General features: G+C 36.1%; 1 protein-coding gene across 1 annotated transcript; it reads left to right on the plus strand.

The window, feature by feature from the left end:
• Positions 1–1,251: 1,251 nt before the first annotated feature.
• On the plus strand, positions 1,252–6,868 carry LOC118045089 (mannosyl-oligosaccharide 1,2-alpha-mannosidase MNS1). The gene is made up of 14 exons (XM_035053617.2): positions 1,252–1,601; positions 1,712–1,759; positions 1,846–2,013; positions 2,418–2,530; positions 2,687–2,752; positions 2,901–3,072; positions 3,243–3,332; positions 3,645–3,769; positions 3,896–3,961; positions 4,462–4,570; positions 4,705–4,803; positions 5,467–5,547; positions 5,626–5,796; positions 6,342–6,868. Exons 1-14 carry the CDS (start codon positions 1,443–1,445, stop codon positions 6,573–6,575), a joined length of 1,701 nt encoding a protein of 566 aa, XP_034909508.1. The 5' UTR covers positions 1,252–1,442; the 3' UTR covers positions 6,576–6,868.
• The last annotated feature ends 2,967 nt before the right edge of the window (positions 6,869–9,835 follow it).

Raw genomic sequence — 9,835 nt, forward strand, 5'->3', positions numbered from 1 at the left:
TTTGTTGACTGCCTGTGCTATCACTTTTTGGATGATCTGCAAAATACTGCCAATCATGATGGCAAAAGTCGAGGTTCATGTCCTTCTGGTTTCCTCCCCTGTTTTACAGCAGTATCGCATGCTATACGCTATGTATGATCATCCATTTGGATGATGATTGCATGAATGCCATCCATCATATGAGCAAATGCTTCTGAGAGGGCACCTTCTTCTTTAGCTGCGGCGGCGGTCACTAGAGATGGGGTTTATGTGCTCGTGTATGAGAAGGTATAGAAAACTCGGCCTCTTAATCATTGGCTTATGTTGGCTACGGAAATCTTTTGTAAATATATATTAGAACAAACTAGAAAGAGAATGAAGTTGAGATCTTTAACCTTTTAATCTTACTTTATTTTTTTCTTATTATAGATTGATTTAAGTTGCATTTCAGCTTTTGATTTATAGAGATGACATTAGTTTCTTTGGTTATAAATAATTTTTAACTTAATTTCAAGAGTAATATTTAAATTTAACTTGTGGGTTCTACATAAACAACTACTCTTTCTTAAAAAGTTGTTTTTGAATACATCTAATTTATAATTTATTTAATTTATTTTTATTATAATATTAATTATAACTAAAAATAATTAATATTTTACTATATCAAGAATTATTGTGGATTGTAAATGCTTTTACTGTATTGCACTGTTTGATACTATAACAAAAATAATATAGATTACGAGTGCTTTTAATATGAACTCAAGATAAATAAATCTCACATCAGAACCCAAAATAAATGGATCCTCCATCAGGACTCAGTATAAATAGATTCTCACACAAGACTCGATGCTTAGACCCCAGGCTGCAAGCACATGACATTAAGCTAACCTGAACGTTAGCCTTAGTCTTGGGTCTTATGTCAGGACCCACTGCCCATGAGTTCTCAAAACCCTTTTTGCTTGCATTCTTCAATCAGAATTCAATGATTTAAAATCCGTAATCAATATTAATTTTGCTTGAATCCTTGTCAAGATTTAATGATCTTGGATCATGTGTTAGGATTCATTAAGTTTGGGTCATGTAAAAGATTCAAGTCTCTTATATCTTTTGTTAAATTTAAATTTTTTAGTTTTAATATTTATGTTATAAATATTATATTTTTATTATAATTTTAAAAGTATTAATATAAAAAGATATTATAATTTGTTTTAAATTTTTTAATATATTTTTTTCAATTCAAAATATTCATGTAAAAAATATTATTATTTTCATGCTGTTGCTTTTCTTATTTACTTTCGTAGTCTTCTCCAAAATCCAACCGAAGTCTCTTGCATCGCGCGAAACGCGGAACCAAGAAGACCCCATCTCGAAACGTTTCAAACTCTCCATTTTTTCTCAGATCAGTCTACAATTAAACACAGAGGAGATCCCTGTTTATTGTGTTTTGGAATTAGATCTAAGCAATGGCGAGGGGTAGATCGTCGTCGTCGTCAAGCAAATGGAGGTACTGTAATCCATCGTATTATCTCAAAAGACCGAAACGCTTAGCTTTGCTTTTCATTGTCTTTGTTTGCGCCTCTTTCTTCATCTGGGATCGTCAGACTCTCGTAAGAGAACACGAGGTAAACCAAAAAACGAAAAAAATCTATTCAATTTCTCTCCTAATTGCTTGGTTGTTGAGAAAATGTGATAGAAACCGAAGGAGAATTATGGGAGTTTACTATTTTTGCAGGTGGAGATTTTGAAATTAAATGGGGAAGTGAATCAGCTAAAAACTATGGTAAAACCCAGAAAGGATCTGTGATTTCATGTTGTTGTTTTTCGAGTAAAATTTTTTTATAGTGATTTTTCTTTTGTTTGGTGAAGTTGGAAGGGTTAAAGAGTGGTGGTGGAGATGATGGTAAGTTGATTAGTGAGAAGAAGGATGTGCCTGACGAACCCATTGATGTTGAGAGAAGACAGAAAGTGAAAGAAGCTATGATCCATGCATGGAGTTCTTATGAGAAGTATGCGTGGGGCAACGACGAGCTTCAAGTAATGATAAATCTGTTTCTTTTTTGAGCAATTTTGTTGACTTTATGTTTTGTTTCGTAGGTATGATTTGGATTAATGCAAGTTTGTGGTTTGTGCTTAATTTGTTTCTCTTCTTTTGCAATGCATTTCCACTGAGAAAAATTGAATGGCATTCATAGCCTATGTATATGATAGTCAAGCTTGTGCTTTGTTTTCTCCTTGCTGGATGTCACATGGATCATTGAATTAAGCTAGTTTGATTCCTCAAGTAGGATTAAGTGATTAACTGGTAAATTTTACCTAAATATTCTATAGAAATGGCACCTAGGGTAAACTAATTGGACATGAAAGGTTATTTTTGTATCTTTTATAAAGGCTTTACGTACTCAGCATGTTAATTTTTATTTTTCTTCTTTTCCCAACAGCCGCAGTCGAAGAAAGGTATTGACAGCTTTGGTGGTCTCGGAGCAACTCTAGTAGATGCTCTTGATACACTATATATTATGGGTTTAGATGAGCAGTTCCAAAGAGCTAGAGAGTGAGTTTTCTTTGCATTTCCGTATTTCCCCTTACACTTGTATGTTACAGTATGCTTTTGCTTTTCTCATAGTCAGTAATGATAGTTAGGTGTATTCATAGAGCAAATTTCTGCTTTAATGTCACTGTTTTTACTTAACACTTCCATTGTTTGTAGGTGGGTTGCGAACTCATTGGATTTTAACAAGGATTATGATGCTAGCGTGTTTGAGACAACCATAAGGTTGCGTTATCAGGTTTACTATGTAGTTATTGTTGTTTTAGAAAATAACAACTGTAACGATGGCATGTTTCAATTGTCTGTTAGATTAGTTACATTTCAGAGATTGATCATCTTGCTGATATATCCTGTCCCTTTAAATTGAATCCAGAGTTGTAGGTGGACTGCTTAGTGCATATGATCTTTCAGGGGACAAAGTTTTTCTTGAAAAGGCCAGGGACATTGCTGACAGATTGCTGCCTGCATGGAATACGCCTACTGGGATTCCTTACAACACCATTAACTTGGTACATGGAAATGCTCATAACCCAGGATGGACTGGTGTAAGTCTTGGTACTTTTTGTATGTATATTCAATCACTGTCTCCTTATCCAGACATTATTATCTCATCGGAGTAAAAGTTTTGTTGCAGAGCTTTAACTTGTTCAGATGCTTATTTTATGCTTGCTTGCAAACAATGGAAGTATTTAATTTCTCTCTCTCTTTATTGTAGGGTGACAGTATTCTTGCCGATTCTGGCACAGAGCAGCTTGAATTCATTGCTCTTTCTCATAGGACAGGAGACCCGAAGTATCAACAGAAGGTATCTTCTCTCACGTCTCCATGCATATGTAATTGCCAGTGTTCTTTGCATTACTGCGTCAGAGCTTCAGATATGATGGCCTTGCATTTTGCAAAATGATGCCTGTCGTTACCTTTCTGGTCCTTAAAGATAAAAAGGGACTTGATTTGTTATTTGAGAAAAGCATAAATAAGTGGGCTTATTTTCTTTGTATCTTATTATTTATTAACTTCAATAAAAATTAGTGATGGTTAATATTGGCTAGTAGTTGACTTTTTTGTGATAGTTAATTTGTTGGCAAGCAGTTGATTTGCTTGAGAATGAATGTTTCAGGCAGAGAATGTTATAGCACAGCTTAATAAAACTTTCCCTGACGATGGTTTGCTTCCAATCTATATCAGTCCTGATAGAGGAACTGGATCATACTCGACCATAACTTTTGGGGCAATGGGTGACAGGTATTGACCATTTGAAGACTTTGATATGAATTATTTATTGTTGATTGGGCTTCAGATTTTGTCATCTATGTTGACACTGCTAAAATAATAAAATGCTGTACTTGTTTACTGAAAATCTGTTTGCAGCTTTTATGAATATTTGCTCAAAGTTTGGATTCAAGGGAACAAAACTTCAGCTGTGAGAAATTATAGGTGAGATGTTGTCATCGTGTTACTTTTCTTTTATATTTTAAAAAAAAAAATGGCCTGCTTTACTGGTTTGAAAATGAAGAAACAATATTCTTACTGAATTTAGATTCCTGAGGAAGCTGAGCTCCTGAATAACTGTAGAAAAAGAATTATCACCTTGCTGCTTTCAGGAAAAGGGAAATTTTCACTTCATCTGTCTCATCAAATTCAGTTAGGTTTCTTGACTATGGGATTAATATTTCCATCCTCCATGCCACTGTAAAATGGGATAAAAAATAAATTCAAGTACAGTAAGGTCCAAAATGAACTCTCCAAAGAGAAGAAATAGTACATGTTAAGTACAGGAAAGGGTGATGTTAACTTCACAATTCCATTTTTAATGTGCCAGGACTCTCTCTCTCTCTCTCTCTCCCCACTATTTTAACTGAAATGTATCATGTACTTATTGTTGTTTATTGAATTTCTTCCTCACAAAAAAATTCCATGTGAAATATTGGAAGCAGAGAAATGTGGGAGAAATCAATGAAAGGTCTCTTAAGCTTGGTTCGGAAGACGACACCATCATCTTTCACATACCTTTGTGAGAAGAATGGAGACTCGCTGTCAGACAAGGTACTATATGGTTTTCATGCCTTTAGATGATAATAGGGCATGCCGCCTTAGCTTCTTGTAATCTTCATTACTCATCAGAAGAAATGAATAGTTTGAATTTGGCTGCCTGCTTCCTTCTCTCTTTTAATATGCAGATGGATGAATTAGCATGCTTTGCTCCAGGAATGCTGGCTTTAGGATCATCTGGTTATGGGCCTGATGACTCTCAGAAAATCTTCACGCTTGCTGAAGAGGTATTTGTAACATCCTTCAAATCAAGACTTGAAACCATTGCATGTTTAGTTGGGTAGTTAGTGGTCTTCATCCTAAGGTATATTCGCTAGACATAGTTTCCAATATAAATTTTTGACACATTTTTTCGTTTATTAGACTAGCAAATTCTGTTTCAGGTTATATATCTCATCTTCCTATTTCTTTCTGGCTGAAGTTTCATGCCTGCATATGTTGTGTTTGTAAATGATGTGGGCTTGCCATATGAAGTTGGTAACACAGTGACGACCTAAAAGATGTGAAAAACTAAGATGTAACAATTTTATTTGTGTGAGCATGTGTGTGCAAGACTTCGCAGTTCTGCTCATTCATACGTGTGCATTATTCCCCTCTTGCTCACATTTGTAGCTCTTTTTATAAGCTATGTTTTGCTTCATGATGATCATGGTGCATCTGTGCATCTTGGCCATTGGAACTTCAACTTGCTCCCAAGTATAGGCACTTGTGCAGATTTCCCAAGGGACATGTGCATGCCCCTGATAAGGTTGCACTTTGTTGATCTAATTGGGTACTCCTTATGCTTTGGTCATTCATTAGTACTCCCAATCTAATTCGACACTCCTTAGGTCACCCTTTTGTCAGCTACTAATATTTACCTAATTGTGCTTTCCATTTGCCTTATGCAGCTTGCTTGGACTTGCTACAACTTCTACCAATCAACACCTACAAAATTGGCTGGGGAGAATTATTTTTTTCGTCCTGGGGAGGTTAGTCATCCTCACTGCCCTCCAAGTATGCAATCAATTATTTCCATCTGATGGTTTTTCCATACATGTCATTTTCAGGACATGAGTGTTGGTACATCTTGGAACATATTGAGACCAGAAACTGTTGAATCGCTCTTTTACCTGTGGCGTTTTACGGGCAACAGGACTTATCGAGAGTGGGGTTGGAATATATTCCAAGCATTTGAAAAGAACTCACGTATTGAAACAGGCTATGTTGGACTAAAGGATGTAAGCGTTCTGGCCCACAAAACCATAATGTATCATTTGTTTACATTTTTTGTGTAGTCTTGCTCTGGGATGATCTTTTAAAGAACCATATTTTCTGTCAGAACTTGCTCTGGGATGATCTTTAAACCATATTTTCAGTCAGAAACAAAATCTTCTTAAATATTTGGCCCTAAGAAATCATATAGGACTTTCCGGTAACTGAGTTGTTTTACTCTTTTTGAGTTGAAGACAATTATTTTGCTAGTAATTGGGGGGGTTTTTTAATTTCAAGTGCTAATATGAAGAGACCAGTCGATGTTTCTATAATTGCTTAAGTATTCTTGTGGCCCCTTTGTCTGAAACAGCTGCTCTCGAGTTTTAAACTTGGATTCTTATATTGTAGCCTAAGATTCTTGTGGCCACTATGTGATTACAGTTGTCTTGCCAGTACAGTATTTTATTATACTCGTATTTTGGAGAAAAAATTTCACAACATGAAGAGTGATATATTCTCTTTGTTTCCCCCCATGGACGCTACTGACCATCTGCTCTGCTGGTATTCTCAGGTTAATACTGGAGTCAAAGACAATATGATGCAAAGTTTCTTTCTGGCCGAGACTCTGAAGTATCTTTATCTTCTTTTCTCTCCATCTTCAGTCATCTCACTAGATGAGTGGGTTTTCAACACAGAAGCCCACCCTCTAAAAATTGTCACACGACATGATGGAGAACATGTTGGACAATCAAAAAATAGCCAAACAAGTAGGACACTTGGCAGGAAAGAAGGTCATTTTGGTTGATCATTAAGATTCATTCCTGTCCATGTTCTTCGTTGAATCCACTCAATGATTTGAGGCTTCCATCGGATGACAAAACGGAAGAGTTCATAATTATCAAAATTAGATTGCAGTGCCCCATGGAGTGCTGTTCACATTAGGAAATAAAGTGGTTCCACAGCTTTTCTCCATTTCAGGCCGGTAGAAATGTTGTATTTTATGGCGAGGATGATGAACACAATGTTGGATGTGTAACATAGAAAATAGTTTGCTGCTAACTGATATTATTATTTTATAGAAAAAAACTTTTTTTCTCACCCTAATTAGCTTATGATAATTTTTGCTTAATACAATGCTGGACCCAAATCATAATTTTCTTAAATTTTCTGTATTGCTGGTGGAGGCTGCTGATTCAAGCTCATAATTTGCTGATGGATAAAAGATTTGTCTTCATCCAGTTTAAGTAAGCTAATTAAGGAAGGGCTAATTGTATCTGATTTACATTTTTTCCTCGGAAGTCAGAGAAATTAGCTGTCTTGAGTGTGAGATCGGAAATCTTAATGGTTGCTTGTGCGGAGCCTTGCTGAAAAATCGCCCTTTTGACTCGAGCGCAGGTTAGACGGTTTACGAGGCTTGTTTTGCCATTTTGCTTAAGCATAAAATGGTTCCATGGGGTCATCTAGTGGTTAAAAACTAAGGATCTCTGAAGGTCTTGGATTCAAGCTTTCAGGACCACGTGGGGTTTAAGATTTGGGTGAGAACCATCCCTACCGTGTAGCCTAAGGTCCATTATATGGACAAAATGTTGAACCAGAAAGACTTGGCACAAAATGGCAAGCTATTTGTGAACCGAGGTAAAATTAACCACAAAACAATAATAATAATAAAAACAGGAACATGTAGGATCCATGGTAGGTGCCCTCATTTTGTATTTAACTTTCTCCAGTGGTAGAACCCTATAGGAAGAACCTTAGGCGAATGGGCCAAATTACATAGAAATTCATGCACCTTTCAAATTCTAATCCAATTTATACCTTGATAAAACAAAATGCAGTAATGCATGATCATGCATTACGCTAAACAGCTATTCTCCTAACAGAAATCATCAATGTTAAACCAATTTTACACTTCAAAAGGCTAATAAAGTTCATCTAATCCTAAACCAATTCCATGACACTAAGAGTTGGTCAAATCTTTTATTCCTCCAGTCCATCCCATCCAACATGGTCAGCAGCAACTCGATCCATCCAATATGTTCTGACCTCGGATCCTAGTGCTTACCTTCTTTTCTTCTTGAATACTTTTCACCGATTCCTACATTAGCACCAGCGTTAATGCACAAGGCTAGACACAGAAATGATACAAGAAAGAAAGGTTTCCTAGATTATCTGTCTCCAAAGATTGAGCAAGATGGAGGGTGATAAATTGTGGACTATCAATAAGGGATTGCCATGACTTTGATACACACTTGAAGCGAACCAAAGTCTTGGCAGGGAGGAAGCAGAGGATGTTGATGATGATATCTAATGGGAGGATTGGCATTCTGCATGGATGATATAGGAAGCTGTAAAAAGAAGGGTTTTGGTGCCTCTGCTTTATCTCTGTATATATTGGCTCTGTCTTGAGGCAGAGCATTGTAAAACAGGGGGCTCTGTATCTAGATGGGGTGATAGAATGCGACACGAAGTATAATTCTAGTAAAACTGAGATAAGATCTATCTAGTCGATGGATTACATTAACCAAAAGTGGAGGATTTCTTACTGGTTTTAGCATATAAGAGGATATGACTAAAAATACACAGCCCATCTCACCTCCCATATGCTCTACACAAGTTTTGGTTTGCCAACTCGACACGATTGAGTTGGAAAGTCCACCAATGGATCCCATAAGGAAACAAAACTTCTTATTTTTAGGAAAACATGATTTTATTTGTGAGAATAAAAAGGAAAAAAAGGTAGCAGTTTGATTGAATTTGTTTATAACCTGCTTTCTGACGTGGGTTTTTTCTTTGCTACTCTCTAACTCAATGTTGCTGAGATGCAAGTCCAGGACTCGGACTGGTGTAGAATTTGTGCTGGTGGATTGGTATTGAATATATCTTGAAAAGACCAAGCACACAGCTCAATTGGTTTAGAGCCAAAACAGTAATGATTAATGAATTGTCCTCCAACATTTAGCTTCCAAGCCGAACAATCCTGTGCTTGGCTATATCTGATTCTGACACTCGTGGTTCGGAGACACTGCTAGCTAATGCTCCCTCATCTCTCGAACCCTTGCAACTTCCAGGATGTGGGTTTGGAAAAACAGACAGGGCCTGGTGGTGGACTGTCAATGTTACGAGGAAAGAGAAGAAAAATGTGCAGGAGAAGCACTACATGCCTGGTTCTGTTCAATGTGGCACAAACCGATCAACATTAAAGCCTCGGAGGCCTCTGAAGTTTAAAACAAAAGACTCTCCAACTTGCTCTCTTCGTAACAGCGTGTGCATTGAAGAAAGAAAAAAAATAGAGAAAGAAAGGGAAGAGGAAGAGCCTAAGCAGTTCTTTCTCGGACCAAAATAGTAATTCATCATTCACAATTTTAGTCAGGAAAAAAAAAAGGAACTATTGTTAATCACCTAAACCATTTTGATGGAATTTTATCCTCTACGACATAAATGTTTTTATCCCTAACCAATGTTACTCACAATTTCATATAAATCCGATGGATATTGGTTTGAATCTACTCAAATAAATATTTTTTTTATAATTATCTTGATTGATGAATAATCATACCACATGAGATTTGTCAAACTTGATCAACTTATATAGATGCTCGAATATCAATAAATAAAATATTTTAAAAATTATATTAAATAAAATATAAATATATTAAAAACCCAAATTAATCTAGAAAAGCAATAAAATTTATATGTAAAGCGATGGTTTGTTTAACCAAATTAAATCTTGATGCATGAATTGCTAAAGCTAGTATGAAGAAACCATTATCCCTAAGCACCAGGAAAAAAAAAAAAAAAACTTATTGATTGTTTGGAATATGAACTTCCATGAATCTTTATCTCTGAGAATTGAAAGAGATTATGGTGTACTAGATAATGACAACAAAACTAATTGCTAAAAGACAGATGAGGCTGTCCTATATACTGATAAGTTAATTAATTCCTAAGATTCTAAGTAGAGGACGGAATTTCCTGACAACGTAAGTATAGCTAGCTGTTGAACATGTCAAGTCGCCTGATATTGGGCTGTCCGATCCAAGAACTCCATTCTTTCCAGGCTGACAG

Source organism: Populus alba, chromosome 8 (assembly GCF_005239225.2).
Source record: "Populus alba chromosome 8, ASM523922v2, whole genome shotgun sequence".
Lineage (NCBI taxonomy): Eukaryota > Viridiplantae > Streptophyta > Magnoliopsida > Malpighiales > Salicaceae > Populus > Populus alba.